The 22,494-nt window shown below is 43.6% G+C and overlaps 1 protein-coding gene across 1 annotated transcript; it reads right to left on the bottom strand.

Annotated features, from left to right (window-relative positions):
• Positions 1-370: 370 nt before the first annotated feature.
• Pwp1 (PWP1 homolog, endonuclein) lies at positions 371-21,434 on the bottom strand. The gene is made up of 15 exons (XM_041665773.1): positions 21,273-21,434; positions 19,053-19,111; positions 18,778-18,962; positions 16,609-16,694; positions 16,413-16,509; positions 13,177-13,287; positions 12,277-12,407; positions 11,584-11,645; positions 9,284-9,380; positions 8,473-8,534; positions 6,054-6,165; positions 2,866-2,956; positions 2,649-2,770; positions 1,636-1,741; positions 371-691 (listed from the first exon to the last, which is right to left on the bottom strand). Exons 1-15 carry the CDS (start codon positions 21,342-21,344, stop codon positions 588-590), a joined length of 1,497 nt encoding a protein of 498 aa, XP_041521707.1. The 5' UTR covers positions 21,345-21,434; the 3' UTR covers positions 371-587.
• Positions 21,435-22,494: the final 1,060 nt, after the last annotated feature.

The raw sequence follows: 22,494 nt of genomic DNA, 5'->3' as shown, positions 1-22,494 counted from the left end.
GTCCTGAAAAAAAGTTAACTTTGTAACCAAAAGCATTTTAGCAATAGCACTGTCAAAAATATGATTAATATGCAAAAGGTGAAAGTACCTTTAGGAATCCCATTTTAAAAACAAAACAGGCTAAGGAAACTGCACAGTCAGTAAAATGCTTGCTTTGCAAACACACGGGCCTGAATCTAGTTCTAGAACCTACCATGCATATTAGTAATCCTAGCCTGAGAAGGTGAAGACCAGCTAGAAATTTTCCTGTCTCCCTTCTCCCCAGTGCAGGCTGGCTGATAGAGCAAGACCCAGTCTCCAGAACTCTTCAGTTACTATACATACAGTAGAAACCTACAGTTCTAGGTCAGATGGCATATTTAAGGAATCATTCTCTAAAAACTTTTATTTTCAAGAAATGCAAGAACTGTACAGTACCCAGCTGAAGGCAGACACAGGCAGTGGACTGCCAAGGCTGCAGAGGAATGGCAGCAGGAACTGGATTTTCCTTCCATCACCGTATGGCTGTAGGTACACATGGGACATTTTTAGGCCAGCTTCTCGAAACTCCAAGTTCATGTAGGCATCCTAGGAGACTGTGATCTTTGTCAGGACTCCATTGGTGTCTGGGAGCTCCCACAAGGGCCATGAACAGATAAGCCTTTTGCATTGCCAATAACCAGTCTCTCCCGTCTTCCAAATGTTTCGTTCACTAAAAAGAACCATGAGATAAGGACTACAGTGTAAGACAGTAAATTTCTGTTGTGAGGTAAAAACTTAAAAAATATATATTTAATAGCAAGTGAAAAAGTATGCAAGTTGTAAGCCTGACCAATTTTTTTTTTTTTTTCAAGACAGGGTTTCTCTGTAGCTTTGAAGCCTGTCCTGGAACTCGGTCTTGTAGACCAGGTTGGCCTTGAACTCACAGAGATCCACCTGCCTCTGCCTCCTGGGATTAAAGGCACGCGCCACCACCTTAATCATCGTTTTGTACTTTGCCGTAGAGCTTAAATCTGCCTTGGAACAGGGCTTTGGTACATCCCCCCGCCCTGTATGACCGACCACACACACACACACACACACACACACACACACACACACACACACACACTCTCTCTCTCTCTCTGTACATATTTCATGTCTATGAATTCAAATTAGCAACCTAGACAAATCTTGGGATCCTTATCGTCTAGGGAGAATTTAGTGGAGACATACTTTCTCAGGACACCGTAAGTAGTCAGGCAATGGTGGCACACATCTGTAATCCCAGCACTCAGGAGACATAGACAGACTGTGAGTTGAAAGCCAGCCTGGTCTACAGAGTTCCAGGCAGCTACACAGAGAAACCCTGTCTCAGAAAGGGGCGGGGGAGGGCATGATGGGACAGTAAGTTAACAGTACTTATCTTGTAGAAAGTAGTTGAAAAATGAACACATTCATGCATTGTGGTACCTGGGCAAGGAAGGAAGGCTCTTCCTTGAGACTGCTACATTTCTTTTTAGCTTGTCCATTTTAAGTGGGAACACAGACTTGCCATTTCTGCAGCAGGGACTACAGGATACACACTGGGCAGGCCTTTTCCGCCCATGACATTCCCACCCACGCTTAGCCCTTACTCTTTCCTTTCACAAAGAGCAGGAGCTTGGAGGCTCTCACCTGAAGATACAGTGCTTATGTCCCAAACACGAAGCCCCTCCTTCTGACCTCCAAAGGCATAGACAAATGGCAAATCAGGACAACAAGAAGAACAAAAGAGAACTCCCTGGGGAGAGAAGAACTAAAGTCAGTGACTTTTATCCTTCCAGATAGTTCTAACCTCAGCCCCCACTAGATAAGCACCACCATGAAGCTGGGCATGAGTCACCCGCCTAGGTTGCTGAGTACACCTAGAAACTATCCATCTTTTTAAACAACTGTTATCTTAGGTCACTATTAAGTCTTTTTTTCTGAAATGATTCTTTGGCATATGTGCAGGTACTCTACCACTGAGCTGTGTCCTTAGTCTCTTATGTGTTGGTTGTATGTGAGGTCAGAGGACAACTTGTGGGAGTTGTTTCTTTTTACAGTGCCATCTCTCCAGACCCCCTGAGATTAAGGAACTTTCAGCTTTCCCATTCTTAATACTTGGTATGAGAACTATGCATTACTGAAAGTATGAATGAGAAAAATAGAAAATCCTTTAATGCAATAGCACTTGTTATTCGAATAAGTATGAAATCACAGTCATTTATACATAGACTTAGGATGGAATTAAGAACTTCGTGGCCCGAATGCACGTATTTAACAGCTGTGGTGCTCTTCTGTACTGCACATGTTGCTCATGTAACTCAGCGCTCACAGTAAGCACCCCATCTGTTGAACACTACCTGTTCCGCTCTGTGCGCAAGCACACAATAAACCTCAATGTAGTAAATAAAGAGCCACCAATAACTCAAATGCTCAAGTTCCAAAACTTTAAACAGTGGCCACTTCCTTATGTCCTTCCCACTCTTGATCCTGACAAGTGACGCTTAAGCGTGTGACCCTGAAAGGAGTTCAGATAGTAACTGAATTCTTCAAAATACCTAAGTTAGAAACTCTCACCGAACATGACTAGCTCAATATTAACTTCAACACGTCCTTGACTGCAGTGAATCCCATGAAAAGACAAAGTGTCAGGAGATGCTCACCATTTTCATGTCTCTAGAATGAACGAGACTTGGCCTGTCTCCTAGGATGTCCCAGATCTTCACATATTTGTCTGCTGAAGCAGTCACAAGGCAGCCCTTGATCTGACTGCTCAGATCAAGACCTGGAAGATAAGATTAGTTCAGGAGCTACTGTCTGAAATTTAGACTTACTTTGTCATAACTTAATGCATCAGAAAGAAACATCACTCTTGCTCACCAGAGATTTCATCGTTGTGTGCATTAAGTGTAAAAATTGGCTTGTCTGAACGTGCATCCAGATTATACACAAAGCCGTCGTCTGTACTGGCCTGCAGAGTAAAGGATGGGCAAGACCATGTTAGATGGCAGTGGACAAGTGTGCAAATTACAGTAAATATCTATAGAATTTACTAAAAATTAAAATTAAAAACAGACATGAGAACTTTGCATGAGCTATATTTGTGAAGGAGAGAGTGGGGTTAGAAACAGGGGAACACACAAGTGGCATTCACTGTACAGGGCAGAAGGAATACCCGGGGTGGGGTGGGCTAGCACAGTCGTTGGCTGAGGGGAAGATGGATGTGGGTAGCCAATGAGGAATTTATAGGAATGGTGGGATCAGATCATGTCTCAACACTGCCACAGCAGGGGACTGACAGGAAAATAAGCTCAAGAACTGGGGAGCAAAGAAGGTGGGAGAGAGCTAAACCTCTCTGCCAGCAAAGGGCAACACCAGCACAGGAAAAGGTGGGAAAAGTGAAGTCTAAGATTGGACTTGGCTTCAATTCCCAGCACCCACATGGTAGCTCAGCCATCTGTAACTGTAGCTCCAGGGGATTTGATGCCATCTTCTGGCCTCCACATGGTATACACAGGCAAAACACTCATTAAAATAACATGACAAACCAGAAAAAAAATCCTTCACAGCCCTCTATGCAAAAGCTGGACTCGGGTGAACGTAAATAGGATGCATTAATCTCATGCGCCCCAGGGTGAAATGACTAGGCATCTCTACACTTGGTGTGGTTCCTAAAGTGGGAGCCTGCAGAGCAGTAGCTGGAGTGGCATTTCATTTGTATTTTAACAGTCCCACTGGTCAGCCTTACAGACCAGGCAATGGTAACTCTGACCTGTAATCCCAGCATTTTGGTGGAGTTAGAAGGATGTTATTACAGGCTAAGGTGTAGCAGCCAGTAATCTCGGCACTCTGGAGACAGAGCCAGAATTAATGGGAACTGCGGTCACCTTGGGCTACATTTTCTTTTAAAAAAGTATGTTGGGGGGGGGGGGGGCAGCTACAGCTCTTTTTATTCATTCGTTTGTTCATTCATTGTTTTTTGGAGACAGGGTTTCTCTGTGTAACAGTCCTAGCTGTCTTGGAACTCAAACTCAGAGATCTGCCTACCTCTGCCTCCCAAGTGCTGGGATTAAAGGTGTGAGCCACTACTGCCTGGTCTGTAAGGCTGACCAGTGGGCTGCTTTACTCTCTGATCTTTAGGCAAAGGCAAGCTTTATTTATAAAAACACAAATGAAATGCCACTCCAGCTGACAGACTCAGTTCTGAACTATTTTAGTACTCTAGGAGGCCTTGTAACTTTACACTCTATCCTCCCTTAGTGGCATCGTGTTGAATAATATATTCTGCTACTGTTAAAACTTCTCTTGAGAAAAACTACACTCAAATGTTTAGAATTCATAAAATGATCTTACGGTGAAAACACATGACCTTCTCAGAAACACTGTTTGAAAGCTTAATTTCTTACAAAGTTGTCCTAAAACTAAAAAGTGTTCTTTTCTTGCTCAACTTCCTAATTAGCTAGACTGGAACATTTTAGTTTGTACATAAAGAAGCTGTGATATATTGCTGAGGCAGAGGAATTACTTTGAGGCCAGCCTAGGATGCACTTACACTGCATCCCAGAGTAGAAGTGAAGAGGGGAGAAAGCCAGTATAGGCTGAACACACTTGGAAATGGCAAGCCTATCTACCGATCAACTTTTTAGTTTTTTTGATTGGGGTGGTTATAAATTAGGAATATAGTTTTATGTTATATAGCTAAGAATACTTAAAAGCATTTAGATTAAGTTTCATTATTGTCCCATAAACATGACTGCATACTACTGTTGTCTAAATATACTACAAGGCACAGCTTGTTTAAAATGCATGTAAGTTATATTTTCTTAGAAACATGGGCATTACTGTGACTTCTGCTTTCTCGTGTTTTCATGGCTATTTTATATCAGGCTTCCTATTACCAAAGAGAAAGCTAGTGAATAAACACATACACATGAACTGAGTCTGCAAACTAAAAACAAATAAAACCAGTTTTTTTTTTGTTGTTTGTTTTTCGAGACGGTTTCTCTGTGGCTTTGGAGCCTGTCCTGGAACTAGCTCTGTAGACCAGGCTGGTCTCGAACTCACAGAGATCCGCCTGCCTCTGCCTCCCGAGTGCTGGGATTAAAGGCGTGTGCCACCATCGCCAGGCCACCAGTTTTTTTTTTTTTTTTTTTAAGGGAGACAATAGAACACATGAAATACTAATGCAAAAAGAAATACAGAGTGGGGAGCATTGAGGGTGAAGGATACATTAGGAAAAGTAAGGGGCATGGTGGGGAACAGAAAACTCAACCAAAATGAAGCCTAAATGAAAATGCCACAAAGCAGTAGGTGGTAGTGGCACACACCTTTAGTTCCAGCACTCAGGAAGCAGAGACAGGTGGATCTCTGAGCTTGAGGCCAGCCTGGTGTACAGAGCTAGTTCCAAGACAGCCAAGACTACACAGAGAAACCTTGTCTCAAAAACAAACCATCCAAACTAAAAGGAAATGCCACAAAGGAACCTGTTAATTTGTATGCTAATCAAAAGACAAACCCCTCCTGTCTTTGGAGCGACATTATTTCTCAGAACACACACCTAATGGGCCTTATAATGGATTGCGACACTAGGACTTTATTTTCCTTTGGTTGACGTTAGTGGAATCTTTGGAAAGTCTTTGCTATTGATCATCTCTAGAGTTCCATTTACGCATAAGGATTTGAGTAAGAGTATCTTTTGGACTGATTTAACTATTGGAAAACACCAAAACAGATAGGAGCAGGAGGACTTGCAAGTTCAAGGCCAGCCTGGGCTACACAGATCCTACCTCAAAATCTTGAAACAGTATTATGATGGTTAATATCTCAAAAGAACTAGTATGTAGTGAAATGGCTTAAAATATAAAAATATATGAAACACACTGAAATAGGTGAGAATTAGCTAAGTCATTCACAAGCTACCAATTTTTTTTTGTAGTTGAGCCACCATTATATTGTTAAGAAACAGTGTTTTCAATTCTAAGACCCAGAAGCTTCATACTTCTAAATAGTGAAAATGCTTTTCTGAGAATATCTCATAGGAATAGAAAAAGCAATGTGCATATTCTTACCAAAAAATGACATGGTGAGAAGTGGTTCCAGGTCACTCTCTCGATCTGTCCACTGAACCGCCACAGACGATGGTTCTGGTTTGGATTTCGGCAGTCATACAGAGCCACTGACCTACACACATTGCAGGCCATGACAGGGCCAATGTATTTTAGTGAAATGGTTAACATAGCAACATTGTGAATTCAGAATTCAAGTATTTAAAGTCCGTTTGAAGGTTCTAAACGTAAAATTTTCTATTGTACTTATGTTGTGTGTGCAGGTGCTCATATAATTCAGAAGACATGCAATCCCTTGGAGCTGGAATTACAGATGGCTCTAAGCCATCAGATAGAGGTGCCAAGAATAAACTTAGGAAGCCGGGCGGTGGTGGCGCACGCCTTTAATCCCAGCACTCGGGAGGCAGAGGCAGGTGGATCTCTGTGAGTTCAAGGCCAGCCTGGTCTACAAGAGCTAGTGCCAGGACAGGCTCCAAAGCCACAGAGAAACCCTGTCTCGAAAAAAAAAAAAAAAAAAAAAGAATAAACTTAGAAGAATTTGTTCCTCCTACAGAGAACCTAATGACTAGACCATCTCTCTAGCCCACCAGACCCTTCATGTGAATGTTTTGTCTGCATGAATGTGTGTGCAGTGCCCATGGAGGCCAGAGGGGCATCAGATTCCCTGGAACTGGAGTTAGAGATGGCTGTGAGCTACCACGTGGGTGCTGGGAACTTAAAGAGGATCCTTTGAAATAACAAAATGGATCTAACCATAAGCACTTCCCTAGTCAGGTTATTGTTCTTGGGGAACTCAGGGATATGGTCTTACGTTGTGGCATTTCATTTGTATTTTAATAAATAAAGCTTGCCTGAAGATCAGAATAAAAGAGCCCCACTGCCCCAGGCAGTGGTGACACACACCTTTAATCCCAGTAGCTACACTGGCTGCCACAGAAACTGGGCGGTGCATACCTTTAATGCCAGCACTAGAGAGGACTATAAAACAGGAGAAGATAGCTCTCAGACACAGTTTTATTCTGAGGTTCTGGAGGCAGGATTGCCATTTCGGACTGAGGTAAAGGTAAGTGTCAGTGGCTGGCTGTTATACTTTTCTGGTCTTCAGGGCTGAGCCCCAATTTCTGTCTGAGTTTATTAATTGAGCTTTGGTCTTATTTTTCACAAATCACACTGCAGTAGGATCACTGTATCTATTGTTTTCTAGGAGTACTTAGACCCGAAAGAAATAATTTTCTCTTATCTACAGAGTTGTTTTTCAAGACAGGGTTTGAAGCCTATCCTCAAACTAGCTCTTGTAGACCCAGCCTGGCCTTGAACTCAGAGATCCGCCCACTTCTTCCTCCTGGGTGCTGGGATTTAAGGCCTGCGCCACCAATGCCCAGCCAGAGTTATTTTTTCTGAAGGGGCTTTACAACCTTTGCCTGACTTTGTCACAGGATAATCCCAGCACACCTGAGGCGTCTTGAATCACTGCCTACTGTAAACAGTACATAAGGACTTAAGTTCCAGGGATCCTTCAGAAAACATAAATTAGATCAGGGGCTTTGGTATGCAAACTTGTTTTACCCCCCTCCCCTCAAAAAACTTTTGTGTAATAATCAGTAAGTAAGCCTTTGCATGGCTGTTTGAGGTTCAGTCCACAAAACTGTTCCTGTTGACAGAGAGCCTAAAATTACATTCTGGTGTGACCGTCTTTGACCTGTGCAACACAGAATAGCCTGACATTCTATCTTCAACTGGAAACAAATTTTTGTAAAGGAAAAGAAACCAAAGCAAAGACTCCTGACTGGTTTGATTCTACTAGCCATCCTCCCCTCAGACACAGGTGACCAGGGCTCCTGTAGTAGCCTGTTAGCTCCAATTAGATTGATTTCTCCTGAACCCATGGCTTCTGCCAAGAGATACATGAATGCTCCCCATGGAAGAAGAGCACACCTCCCAGTCCATGTAACATGGCAGGAAAAAGTACACTTATTCCAAACCAAACCTCCAAAAGCCTTGGTTTCTCTGCCTTTGGAGAATCAAGTGCCTCTGTTTAGCCTAACCAAGCCATTGTGGGCAGTTACCAGCTGAATCGAGTCTAATGGGCAGAATCTGAAATGGCATTAGGAAATGTTTGCCTTAAATCATCAAGTATGGGATTGAGTACATCACAAAAATGGCTAACTCATATGTCCTTTAGAAACCAGAGAAGTTGGTAGTAGTTAGATTACTATCACAAAACCACATTTCTTTTGAGAGGGAATGAAGAATCAAGGGCTGAAAACTAGCAGTAATAATTTAAACATGTAGCTACCTCAGTAGGGCAGCCTGACTAAGATCAGACGTCTCCTGTTCTGTCTTAGTGTGGTACAGCCCCTGTGAGCCACCCCACCCCAGACCAAGTACTGTAGTTTAAGCATAGTGCAAAGTGCTTTCTTACTTATCATATGACCCAGAAATCAGAGTTTGTGCTTCAAATGGATGAAACTGCAGAGTCTGGACCTAAAGGGAAGAAGAATAAAAGAAGAGATCTATCTTTGCCCACTCTGAGTAATAACAGTGCTACTGTGTGGTGAGACAGACTATGTATTCCCCTCTTTGAAATTCCAATATTGCAATCTGCTGCAGGTTGCTGTTTTGTTTTTGTGTTTTTTTTTGGGGGGGGGGGAGGGTCTCACTATGTAGGCCTGGCTGGTCTGAAGCTTGATACACCAGACTAGCCTAAAGGCCCTGAACTCAAGAGTTTCACCTGCCTCTCTTGACTGCTCATATTAAAGGTATGAGCCACCATGCTTGGTCAAGAAACCAGTTACTAAAAACACAAAGGAGAACCATATTCTCAAATAATGGCTCGCACTTACAGGAATACCACAGCACTCCTCAAACCCTAGGATACAATACTTGCATCCCTCAGGATAAAGTAGAAAAAGTAGAAGGGATTGGACAAGTGCACAAGCTTCAAAGTCCAGCTGTTTTTCAGGTCATCAGTACCCTCAGCAGAGTTACACATCTGCTACAACCTTTCTTTACTACTGTGTAACTGACAATCATACCCCTTTACCCCCAGGATCCTCCATGAGCATATCACAGGGCATTAATGTTCCTGGTTTCTCTAACATTAAAGGATTTTATCTCTTACATAGGGTTCTGTGAACCTCAGTGGTTTACTTATTGAAAGCACTTTGTAAATCATAAATCCATATACAAATGTCCATACTGTTGAGAAGCCCTTTATCCACTAAGTCACATACCTTGTCTGTGTGTGCAGTAAGCCTGGCTGCTGGCTTCCCCACAGACATGTCCCAGAGAATTACAGTGCTGTCTGCTGATGCACTTGCCAGCACATTTCTGGAATAGGAAGAAACAAATTAGTGAAATTGTTCGTAAATACAAGGAGTTCACTTATAATCACAGCAGTGATTATACACAGTAAGGCTTACATCCTGAAAACTACCAAAGACTATCAAAATAAACCAAAGACTGTCAAAGTGGAAAGACCCTTCTCCATTTGTTCTGGAAGACGTAATATTGTTGGGATGGAAACAGCACCTACAGGCTGATTACAGATTTGGCCACACACAATGATAGTCAACCCACTCTGCTCAAAAGCTTACTTCACTTCAGTAGAAAGCAGTAAGCCGATTCTGAAGCTTCTGTGTCTGTACAAGGGACCCATAAAGAAACCTGGGAAGTGCACAGTCCTCAATTTTAAAATTAAAAAGTTAACCAGAAGTAACTTTCAAAAAATACGTTTTGTTGTGAACTACTGGATGTGGGTGCTGAGAATCAAATTCAGGTCCTCTGTAAGCAGTAAGTACTCTTAACCACTTCTCAGGCTGGCAGGTGTCACGTCTGTCACCACCGCCTCCCCTCAAGGGTTTTTCTATGTAGCCCTGGCAACCTCCCAAGTGCTGGGATTAAAGGCGTCCATTACTTTTTTAAGATGTGCTCTCACTATGTTGGCCCAGGTTGTCTCAAATTCTGTGTTCATGCAGTATTCCTGTCTCAGGTTCCCAGTTAGCTAGAACTAGATGCCTGCTGCCCACTTAGCTGTGGCTGTGTTTTTAATCTGCATTTCTCAGTGATTGGTATTTATAAAATTGCAAGGAAAATTAAACATTCAAGTTGGATGAATGATGACCATATTTTCAATTAATGATTCAAGGACAATGGAATATCCTTGTGAAAAAGTTCTAACCCCAGTCTCACTCAGCAACCACACACATCAAAACAGACAGCACATTTAAATATGGGAGCTAAGCTCATAACATGCTAATATAAATTTTGATGATGAGTTAGGAAACAGTTTCTGGGATGCAACAGCAAACACACAAAAATAAACTGGACACCAGCAACATTAAAATGGAAAAGACAGTATGTCCATAGTGCAAATACATTTCTAATTAGGTATTACTTTAGAATATATTAGAGACTTTTACAATTCAATTAGAAATTTCCCACCAAAAAGGTATACATGATGGTCAGTGAGCACAGAGAGCTCAGCATTGCCAATCACTGAGAAACGCATATAAAGTTCAGCTGAATGGGAGACTGAAGCAGGAAGACCATTTGAGTGCAGGGTCTGAGAGAACTTGGGCAACACAGCAAGACTAACCCTTGTAAAAACCATGCCAGGTGTAGTGGTACATGCCTTTAATTCTGGAACTTGGAAGGCAGAGGCAGGTGGATCTCTGGATTTGAGAGCAGGGTGTTCTACATAGTTCCAGGACAGCCAGAGCTATATAGTGAGACCCTGTTTTGAAAAAAACCAAGAAACAGAACAAAACAAAAGACACATTCCAAATACTTTTGACAGGAAGTGGAATGGGTTTGCCTTGGCTGAGGGATGCAGGATTTTGTGTTTTTTTTTTTTTCTTTTTCTTTTTTTGGTTTTTCGAGACAGGGTTTCTCTGTAGCTTTGGTGCCTGTCCCGGAACTAGCTCTTGTAGACAAGATTTTGTTATTATAAGGTACAGTTTCAGTCTGGAAGACAGAAGGTCTGAAGATGGGTGGGGTGGCGGCTGCACAGCTGTGAATGCACTGAATCACTCAACTTGAAAAGGGCTCAAGTGGTGACGTTATGCTGCAGAAGGGTGATGTGTAAAAATGAAATACTGTTTGGTGAGAAGCAACAGTACACACTGTGGCATCTCTGGTACTGCAGGACACATTTCCCAGTGATGGGGAAGCTGGTACATGGCATCCAGGTTTTGTTTTGTTTCTTTTTTTCGAGACAGGATTTCTCTGTGTAGTCCTGGCTGTTCTGGAATTCACTTTGTAGACCAGGTTGGTCTTGAACTCACAGATCTTCCTGCCCCCGCCTCTGAAGTGCTGGGATTAAAGGCCGTGCCAGTGCCGTCACTGCCTGGCTGGTCCCTAGGTTTGTAAAGGGCACCTATGGCAAAGTCTGCTAGGGAACGTGGGGCTGCAACTCAACAGCACAGCTGCTGCCCTGGAGTGGTGCATTCAGCAGGAAAGGCCCTAGCACAGGAGGTGGGCAGTGTAGCCGAGAACTAGAACAATCTGCATCATATGAACGCCATCTTCTTACCTGACTGACTTATTCCAGGAGAGGTCAAGGACAGCATCAGTGTGCCCTTCTGCTGAGGAACTCTGTAATAATTATTTTAATTATTTTTTTGTATTAAACGTCACCCACTACAAACTGACTTTCTGTTAACTTTATCATGGTAAATATTCTTTTCAGAAAGAAACTATAGCAATTTATGAATTATATCAACACTGCCTTTCACTTTCCAAACCTATTTTATTTATTTTTTTATTTTTTTGGTTTTTCGAGACAGGGTTTCTCTGTGGTTTTGGAGCCTGTCCTGGAACTAGCTCTTGTAGACCAGGCTGGTCTCGAACTCACAGAGATCCGCCTGCCTCTGCCTCCCGAGTGCTGGGATTAAAGGTGTGCGCCACCACCGCCCGGCCCAAACCTATTTTAAAAACTACAAGAATATTAAAGATTTTTTTCGAACACATCACAAAAGCACTTCAAAACAAGAGTTTGGTATAGAGCTACTCCAGGTGAATGTGCATCACCCAACTCATCTGTTCTATATTACATGCCAACAAGTTTCATACAACAGAAAATACATGGGCTTTCTGAAATTAAAAAGTACGTTAACTTGTAACTTTCTGTCTTGTTCTACCAAGACAATCTGATTGCAAAAACATGTTCTTATACCCTCCTCTCTAGTAACTTAACCCAACTTGTCTTTTAATATCTATTTTTTACCTTCTTCCCTTTCTTCTTCTTCTTTTTTGAAGTCTTACTTCCCAAGGTAAAGACCGGCTCTAGAGAATCCACTATATCCAGGTCCCACACCTCGATGACAGGGGTCATGTTTCCCACAGCAATGTAATTTCCTATGGGAAGAAACAACACACTTTCGACTGTAAACCAGCCCCACACCTTCCACTCCGGCACGTCACCCTGGGAGCGGCTTGAGCAGCGACTCTCAAACCCACTGAGTCATCTTGGAGTCCTGCAGTTGTAGCAGCTCCTGCTTCCTACCATCGCTGAGCTGCTTTTGAGAGCTGTATTCTAGCAATAAAGGCTCAATCCTTTGGCCTCAGTTATGAAATTTATTGTAGTTAAGCAACAACTCTTGCCCTATTCTCCATGGATGGAAGAACAAGGTCACTTGTTGCTCTTGCAGTATTATATGTTTACTGTTACTGAGAAGCACCAAAAGGGCAACTAAGGGTGTGCGGTGTGGCTGGAAAGGCCACCATGAGAAGCCAGTTACCTGGGACAAGTGTCTCTCTCTGGTTTATCTGCTTTCCTTTTTTCTTTTTTTTCCCTTTGTGAGACCAGGTCTCACTTATAGTCTAGGATGGCTCCAACTCCCACTACCATTCTGTACCAGGCTCATTTGAGTGTTTCCCGAGACCGGTTACATCCCTAAATTCCAGCTGGTAAAAAGATACCACTTCACACTGGGCTTTCATGAGATCCAATAATTCCATAATCAAAAATCTTTCAGATAGCATCGTTCAACCCACAGTGTAGCAGCTTATCCAAACCATGGAGGCACACAGACCCTACGTGATTAAGTGACATTACACTAGTCTCACTTCATAAACTATTGTCAATAACTCTGACTCATACAGAACAAACAATTTTTCCAATTACCAGTTGAAGCATCTGGGCTAGGATCAAAGTTCAGCCATTCTACGCTCAGAGGGTATGCTGACAGGAGTATGTCATGGTGCACATAGAAAGACTCCTCTTCTTGATTGTAAACTGGAAGGATGGGAAGAGAGACTTAAACTAGAGACTTCAGAAGTCACACCCACCCCACAAGAACACTCCCCTGTTGAAACAAAACAGGCCATGGTCACTACTGCCACAGAAAGTCTGTCTGTCCAGTCTAATACATTCTCACCTGCTTTATTGCCAGCCAGATAAATGGGTCTGTTGTCTACTTCATTACAATAGACACTCTATAGGGAGGATTGACATTACCTGCTAAAGGTCTAGCTGATTTTACATCCAAAAAAAAAAAAAACAAACAAAAAAACAAAAATAACCTTGGAGAAAAATAATTGTATTTAGAAATTTAAATGCCTACCAAAAATTATTTCAATATTTCAAGAGTTTATGAAGACTAACAGTCTAGACCAGCACCCTTTCAAATACAGCGACTCACAGAAGTAGCTCTTTACCACAGACATCACGAAGATGCACGCGATGCTGCGACAAGAGTACAGTGGGGAAGTCCTACTTGCCCTTGTCAGGCTCTTTATTGAGGAAGAAGTGAGAAAATAATAATATTTATTTAAATTTTCAGATCTCTGAATATGGGACAGACTGGGACTGGGAAATGTCATGTCAAGTTCTATCACATTAGCTCCTGCTGAGAAGGCACGGTCCTGAAAAAAACGTTAGCTGTCACCAATGTGCTTAGTGCACACTGTAAATTAAACCAGCAACTCAGAGGTGCATGCATAAAAACCAATCTGCCAACCTCAAAAAGACTAATAAAATTTAAATTTTTTTAAAAAATGACAGTTTTTGTTTGTTTTGTTTTGAGACAGAATCTTGGTAATTGGCCAGGCTGGCTTCTAAGTTGCATGGCTTCTCTTGTCTCAGCCTCCCAAATGCTGGATAAGCCTGCACCATCACTCCCAACTATAGAATAATTGGTCTTAAAAAGAAATTATAATTAATTTTCTTAAAAAAGAAAATTAATGCCGGGCGATGGTGGCGCACGCCTTTAATCCCAGCACTCGGGAGGCAGAGGCAGGCGGATCTCTGCGAGTTCAAGACCAGCCTGGTCTACAGAGCTAGTTCCAGGACAGGCTCCAAAGCCACAGAGAAACCCTGTCTCGAAAAACCAAAAAAAAAAAAAAAAGAAAATTAACCTACGTTGTTATCAGTTAACACATCTAAAACATCAGAGTTTTAAAACATCAGAATTAGAACAACATATTATCTATGCTGTTGAAAGCCTTATTTTTGAAAAATTTCTAATATTGATAGAAAACAATCATCTGTGGGGTAAAATGGACCTAATTATAGGCTTCCTATAGACCAGTGGTTCTCAACCTGTGGGTTGCAACCCCGTTTTTTGGGGGGGGGGAGGAGATGTCAAACAACCCTTTCATAGGGGTCACTGAGACTATTGGAAAACAAAGATGTTTACATTATGATTCACAACAGGAGCAAAACTACAGTTATGAAGTAGCAACAAAACACTTTTATAGTTGAGAATCACTACAACATGAGGGACCGTATTAAAAGGTTGCAGCTTTAGGAAGGTTGAGAACCACTGTTACAGACAGCCTCGAAGGTCCTTAGGAGCTACAGAAATCCAAGCTAAGGGGGCTGGCAAGATTGGTTACTAGGTATTTGCCTCCAAGTTTAAATTTAATCACCAGTACTCACATGGTGGAAGAAAAGAATCGATTCCTGTAAGTTGTCCTCTGATACAACACACACACACACAGGGGTGGGGAGGGGAGAAGTTGGGGGCAGCAACAGGGTTCAGCAAGTAACAGTTCTTTGCTGTCTGCCATGAAAGCCTGAGTTCAATAAAGTAAGGAGGGAGTGAAACAAGGGGCAGAAGTAGTAGGGCTGGGAATCTCAGCGTCCAGCGTAGCATGCTTGCTTAGCATACTAATCCAAGACCCCTAGGCTTGACACGAAGCCCTGGGGAAAACAAAACAAAAAAACCCAAAACTAAAACACAAAAAGAAATGTAACTAGGCTGGAGAGTTGGCTCAGCGGTTGGGAGCACTGACTGCTTTTCCAGAGGTCCTGAGTTCAATTCCCAGCAACCACATGGTGGCTCCCAACCATCTATAATGAAATCTGATGCCCTCTTCTGGTCTGCAGGCAAAACACTGTATACATAATAAATAAGCTTAAAAAGAAAGAAGTGTAACTAATGGAGTCACTAGGGTAGGCCAGTAAGCACCAAGCCTAAAGGTTTTGTTTTGTTAAATTGTGACTGTGTCTCAACCGAGCCAGCTCCACAGTTTCAGTTTCAAGGCGGACAGTAGAAGATGAACTGAGATGGACTGAAGGAAGCTCTGGAGGTAGGTGCTCAGAGGAATGACAGAACAAAGAAAAAAGGAAAACATAGGGCAAAGTATCCGACATACTCTGGAGATATGTTTTTGGTATATAAAATATAAACTATATTTCACACTAAAAATACCAAAAATCCAGCAAGTTATTTAGTGTTAACTTAAAAAAAATCTGCTATAGGGCTGGTGATGGAGCTGCGCGCCTGTCTGCTATGAGGTCACTGAAAAAAAAAATCTGATTTAAAATTTTCTAAGCAGATTCCTTTAAAGCTTTCGTCTGGCTTAGGTGCAGGTGTTTCCTGAACTGAAAAAAGTGACCAAGATGTTTTGGTCAAAAAAAGAGCATGGTGATTGGGGAAGAGATGACTCAGTGGTGAAGGCAGCATTAGTTGAGGGCCAGGTTCAGTACCCAACACCCATGTGGTGACTACAAACCACTTGTAAAGACTCTAGTTCCAGGGTATTGGATGCCCTATTCTGGCTTCTATGGGCACTGCACACATCTGGTACATACATGCAGGTGCATTCATACACGTAAAATTAATTTGAGAAAAAAGGCAGCTCTGTGTTAAATTAGGAAGAAAACAATGTTCTATAAAGGGAACTATTACAAATAGCTTTAAGAAATGTAGGACAAGGTCACTTAGTGCTCTTGCAGAGGACCTGGGTCTAATTCCCAGCATCCACATAGCTGCTCACAACTGTCTGTAACTCCAGTTTCAGGGATCTAACACCCTCTTCTGGTTTCCTTGGGCACCAATCATGTAGGACCTGGCCTCTAAAGCTGCACAAATGGCCACATGGAAAGCTTTTTAGCAGGGCAGCTCCTTCACTCACCATGCACCTCCAGATTGCACTGCTCCTGTTCAGCACGGCCACAGATGATGAAGTTGTCAGTGGGCTTAATCAAGAAGTCTTCATGCTCGTATTGTTCCTAAGTGGGCAGGAAACAGTCACTGGCTAGAGGCAGAAATTCAGTAAGGTTTCTTAACAGCTAGGACCAATCTGAAAACTAAAGTGACTAAACACTTACTGTATCTTTTAGGGTAACATATGGATCTTGATCATTACTGCCATAGACCGTAAGACCCAAAAGAGATTCACCAAGAGTCTCAGCATCTGTAATAAGAATTTACTCATCAAAAAGGAAAAATTAAAATCATTCCGACAAAACCTTTTTCTCAAGACAGCTAATTCTGGGCTTGGGTCTATTTTATCATTAACGGTATCATATTCGGGAAAAGAAGCTGTACAAATTTCAAAGTCATTTTCTGTGTGACAGCTGAAACGCATTCCTTCCTAACTTTTAGAAGAGGCAGGCAGATCTCTGTGAGTTCGAGACCAGCCTGGTCTACAAGAGCTAGTTCCAGGACAGGCTCCAAAACTACAGAGAAACCCTGTCTGGAAAAACCAGAAAAAAAAAAAATCACAATCTTCCAATGAAATAATTAACTCAAAAATTTAATCCTTTTAGAAAATATTACGGGGGCTGGAGAGATGGCTCAGAGGTTAAGAGCACTGACTGCTCTTCCAAAGGTCCTGAGTTCAATTCCCAGCAACCACATGGTGGCTAACAACCATCTATAATGAGATTTGGTGCCCTCTTCTGGTATGCAGGCAGGCATGGAAGGAATGTTGTATACATAATAAATAAATAAATATTTAAAAAAAAAAAAAAAGAAAATATTACGACTCTGTTCTGATTCTCAAGCTTGTTCCATACAATTAAAATTCAAGGTGCTAGACGCGCGGTAGTGGAGCACACCTTTAATCCCAGCACTCGGGAGGCAGGGGCAGGAGGATCTCTGTGAGTTCAAGGTAAGCCTGGTCTACAGAGCAAGTGCCAGGGCAGGCTCCAAAGCTACAGAGAAACCCTGTCTCAAAAAACAAAAAAATAAATAAATAAAAATAAAGTAAAATAAAATAAAATTCAAGGTGCTAGAAGCAACTTTTAGAAATGGAAAGAAAGTGTCCTGGGAATGCTGAAATCAGCCAACCAGATAAGGGTTGTTATGGAAAAACTAATACAGCAGGTTTCACAGTTGGCCAGGATGCTCTGCAGGCAATCTTCTCAACTTAAACACTCATTTCCTTCACACATCTGCAAAGGAGTGAGCAGATCTAGAGTAACTGCCATGGTCTGGATGTGAGATTTCCTTCCCTGAAGGCTCTTCTGTTAATGAAGGGGGATGCCAGCTGACAAGCTTCTAGGGAATGATAATCCTCAGAATTCTGAGCTAATCAATGGACTAATCCCTGTTGGACTTAAAATATCCAGCATCATTTCCAGGTGGTAAGGCCAGCATGGAACGCAAATCAAATCCAAGCTCCTATGAAAAGAAACAACCCCTGACACCACAGCTTCACAACACTCTGTCCACAGTACTGCATTCCCTTCATCTCTTGGTGGGGGATCACGACAGCCCCAGCAACCAAAGACGTAAGTTTAAATAAGGGTACATTAAATATAAAAAAGCACCATCTTTGGTGTCTGTGTTTTCTCCATTCATAATGAATAGCACGTATCTACAGATCATCACCCACTCACTAGCAATCCTGAGAACAGACGGGGGCAGTGATTTCAATGGGCCACAGACAACTTTCAAACTGAGCTGATGAGTCTGAGCTGAGCTGTCAGGTCATTTGTTACTCCAAAGTTGAGAGTTGCTGATTTTGAGAAACTTCTGACAGGCTCCAGAGATGCAGAGTAGTTGGGATTGACACATTACAGAGCTTATTAACCGACTCAGGGCGAGGGTGAGCAAGGTGCATCTATCTCTTGTCCTCGAGATTTCAGGTTAATGTTACCCGGGATCATTCCAGAAGGCCACAACGCACACTCACACAGCTCCTGCCAGTTCTTTATACTGCCTTTGCTAGACGAGCATCTCGGCCAGTGTCCTCGGCTTGCGTCTTTCCCCCAGGCTCCCCTCTCCTCATTATCTCAACTGGTAGTGCTGGAGCTGCAGAGAACTCAGTTACAGGGTCACCCCTGACACATGCAGGAAAACAGACGGCCCCTTCAGAGCTCAGATTCACTCTTAGGCCACAGAGCTCCCTTCTAAACTAGTTCAGGAAACAAGTCTAATCTGGAGGCAAAGTATCTGACCTGACCCCAGGGACATAAAGCAGATAGAAGCTCTGGGTAGCAGCGGGTCTAGACCGCTGTGAGCAGACACAGTAGAGGTGAGGAACTTCTCACCTGGGTCGCCCTCCTCATCATAATTATCCAAGTCGTACTCGGCCAGTTCATCATCATCTAGAGTACGGTCATCCTGTGGGTCCCCATCCTCCAGGGACTCCCTAGGCTGTGCCTGGGTACGAGCACTCCGAAGACCATCTTCTGAAGGACTGCCTGCCTCCTCTTCCTCACTGCCACCTTCTTCTCTGAGTGAAAACAAACAGGGAAGTCACCCAGGTGGCACCACCCAACAGCAAGCAGGTGACACACCAGATGCAGCAACACTTGAAACTTACTGTAATTTTTCTTTTGCTTCAGCGATGAGACGCTTTACTTCCTCTTTACTTAGCTCTACCTACAAGGGAGCAAACGCTTCATTAGAGAATATTTGTGGAAATCTACTGTGGGATGTTTCACTCTTTTGGCTTTTGGGGCGCCCGCCACCCAGCTCCCAAATAAATCACACAGCGGCTTACTCTTAGTTATGAATGTCTGGCCTTAGCTTGGCTTGTTTTCTTAAATTAACCTGTTTACCTTTTGCCTCTGGGCTTTTTATCTTTCTGTTTCTGTACACTTTCGTGACTGGATGGGTGGCTGGCCCCTGACGTCCCCCTCTCCTTCTATTTATACTCTCTGCCTGCTAGGCCCACCTATCCTTGCTCCTGCCTCTTTATTAAGACCATCAGGTGTTTTAGACAGGCACAGTAACACAGCCTTAAACAAATGCAGGGTAACAAAAGTCACACACCTGAAAATAATATCCCCCAAAAGAAATTAGGAGCCTTTGAACTAGGTCTTCAGGCAAATGTAAACTATAACTTCAAGAGCCACCAAGACAATTTGCTCAAATTGCTCAAGGCTCGAAATTTAAGTAGCTGGAGCTTGTTGCTATAGGTCCTTATGATTAAGACTTCCTCCCCCAATACTGTTCAGAAGTCCTTCCTCGGTATTCAAATAGGTTGACTTTTGCAAAATGGATCTGTGGTAGCCTATTTTTCTTCCAACCATCTCAACCTCCAGGGGCACCTCTCTAGCGTGCATTTATTCATGTAACATTGGTCCTCTGCTTTTTTCCCTACCACCACTGCCAAATGCAAACTGATTCTTCCTGGGAACTGGGAACCAATTACACCCTTCAACTTCCCCCATCTCTAATCTTGAACTCCAGCTTAATTTTCCCAACTTCCCGTAAGATTTCCTGTTTGGGCATCTTTTGTTCTAACAGTTTAAAACTGAGGCCTTCAAAACCGCCATTCCCTCACCTAAACGACGATTCAGTACCTTTAAAACACTAACACTACTAAATTAAGCTTATAAAAGCCAACGATGGTTTGGTATTGTTTACTTAAGTGTGGCGCTGGCCATAATGGCAGCGCTCCAGGACTGATGGTGAATCAATCAATTGCCGAGTTTCTACTCTAAAGAGCCGCCAGTTCTTCGGTGGCTCATACCGGTTAACTCTTAGTACTTAGGAAACTGAAGCGGGAGGATTGCCATGCCTTAAGTCTGAGGCAAAAATTTTGTAATACAAGGACGCTCCCAAGGACCTCCTATTTTCGACGAGACAGATACAGAAATTAAAAGCTAGGAAACACTGGGGAGGCAGGGAGCTCAGACATTCAAGTTTTTGTTAAGCAAACGTTAGGCTTAACAAAATTCCATCCCAGAACTCGCTTGAAAACGAGGCGCAGTGACAAGCACACCTGTAATCTCCGCATTGGAGATTACAGGCACAGGTGAATTTCTGGTGCCTGTTGGCCAGCCAGTCTATCTCAATTGGCTAGCTCTGAGTTGAGACAGCACACAAATACACAAACATAAGAACCTGGGCATACACACAAAAAGGTATTTGTATTCTCTGGGGGTGGAGAATGAGAACTAGGGATTTTTAGGACTCCCCATCAAATACTTCAAAAGATGTATGTCCCTTTAACAATGAAAGCCATTTCCTCTTGGACAAATCGAATGAGGTGACTGTTGTACCTATGCTATAAATATGCATTGACACCGCTGTAGGCTAAACACCAAAGAAAACAGTGACTAAACACTATTCTCTGGTGGAATTCACACCTGTAGGGAATACTTCCATCCCTCAACCGCTGTAAAGTCAAGAGAAAAAAAGACCTCTGCCCTATTTCGCTCAAACATATCCTGGGACCCCGAACACCGACTGAGCAACCGCATTCTTTGCCACAGTCTCCAGCTTTTGCTCGATTTCTTTCCTTGTCCTCCCTGCCCCAAAACGTTCTACCCGAATCACCAGGAATTCCTAACCAGCAAGCACCCCGCCCCCTTCCAGGGGCATAAACTCCACGTGCTCGCAAATTCGGGGGTGGGGCCGGGCTTCCGGCTCCGGGCCGAGAAGGGGTGAGGTCCCCGCTTTTCTCGGGACACCGAACTACACCGCAAGCGACTACAAGTCCGGCCGACCCAGACCGGGCGCCGCTGCGCGGCTCAGGGCCGGCGCGTGCGTCCCCACGCGAGGGCGACCCTGTGAGGGTCCCCGGGCGCCTCACTTTGTCCGGCGTCTCTTTGGCCACGCCGCGGCGGACCCAGGCCAGGCAGGTCACTTGGCGGCTGCGGTTCATGGTCGTCAGCGACAACGCGTCTCAGGCCGGCGGACCTTATTGCAGGGAGAGACGACACCAAGCTCCGCGAAGGGGCGGACGGCGCGCAGGCACGGGCGCTCGCTTGACGTCATCCGCAGGCGCCGTAGGGAAAGAGGCGGGGGATTTGCAGGAAGTGGGCGTAGCCGTAAGCTGATGAATGGGGATCTGGGTGGTCCGTGCTCTTGCGAAAAGTGTCCTGGGGCCGACAAAGGAGATCTTTGGAACTCTAACCTTCCGCCCTTACGTGTTTTTGCTTTTAAACCCCCCTACAGTACGGGGTCAAACCAGAGCCCCGAGCACGGTACATAAGTGCTCTGCCACAAACTACATCCTCTTCCTCGCCCCACTACTTGCGGTCTTTGGAGAGTTTCTCACTATGTAGCTCCAGGCTGATCTGGAACTCTGTATCTTTCTGCCTTAGCCTCCCGAATGCTAGAATAACAGGCGTTCACTGAGTCAGCTCGCCCAGCAACTTTCATTACTGAATGTTACTTTCTCATAGTAAAACATTTAGTACCTGAACCGGCACGGTGGTGTGTGTCTTTAATTCCAGCACTGGAGAGGCTGAGACAGGGTTGCTGCTGAATGAAAAGCAGAAATAAGAGGAGGACTTGGCTGCTCTTTAAGGGGTTGAGGTTTTTATTATAAATATAAGGGAGAATACAGGTAGAGACAGAGACCTCTGGGGGAGTCCAGAGTGAACGTGGCCGGGACAAGAGACTAGCCAAGAAGTACAAGGCAAAGGAGCCATTGTAGCCAAAATAACTGGATTACATAGGGAAGAGCCACCAGGGAAAGAGCAGTCCAGCCCTTGGGCTGGAGAGTTCAGAGTAAGGGTTGAGGTAAAACAGCCAGGAGGACCCTGCCACAGGTGGGATTGAGGGAGAAGGGAGGCTAGAGTCTGTTTTGATACGCTAGTAAGCACCTTAGCTGTTTGTCCTGGGTTTGAGACCTAACATCCTCCGTTGGGGGTCAGCCAGGACTGTGAAGCAAGACGTGGCTAAAAATGACCAAGCCCTCTGTCTTATTCTTTATTGTTGTGATGAAACACCATGACCAAAAGAACCTAGGGAGGGGAAACTTTACTTACTCTTCCATATCACTATCACAGTGGGCGTCAAGGCAGGAG

The sequence above is a fragment of the Microtus oregoni genome, unplaced genomic scaffold, assembly GCF_018167655.1.
Source record: "Microtus oregoni isolate MIOR12 unplaced genomic scaffold, Mior012 000001F_ref0000356, whole genome shotgun sequence".
NCBI classification, from domain to species: Eukaryota; Metazoa; Chordata; class Mammalia; order Rodentia; family Cricetidae; genus Microtus; species Microtus oregoni.
The sequence above is the reverse complement of the archived record's forward strand: the minus strand, read 5'-3'. Positions and strand labels throughout refer to the sequence as shown.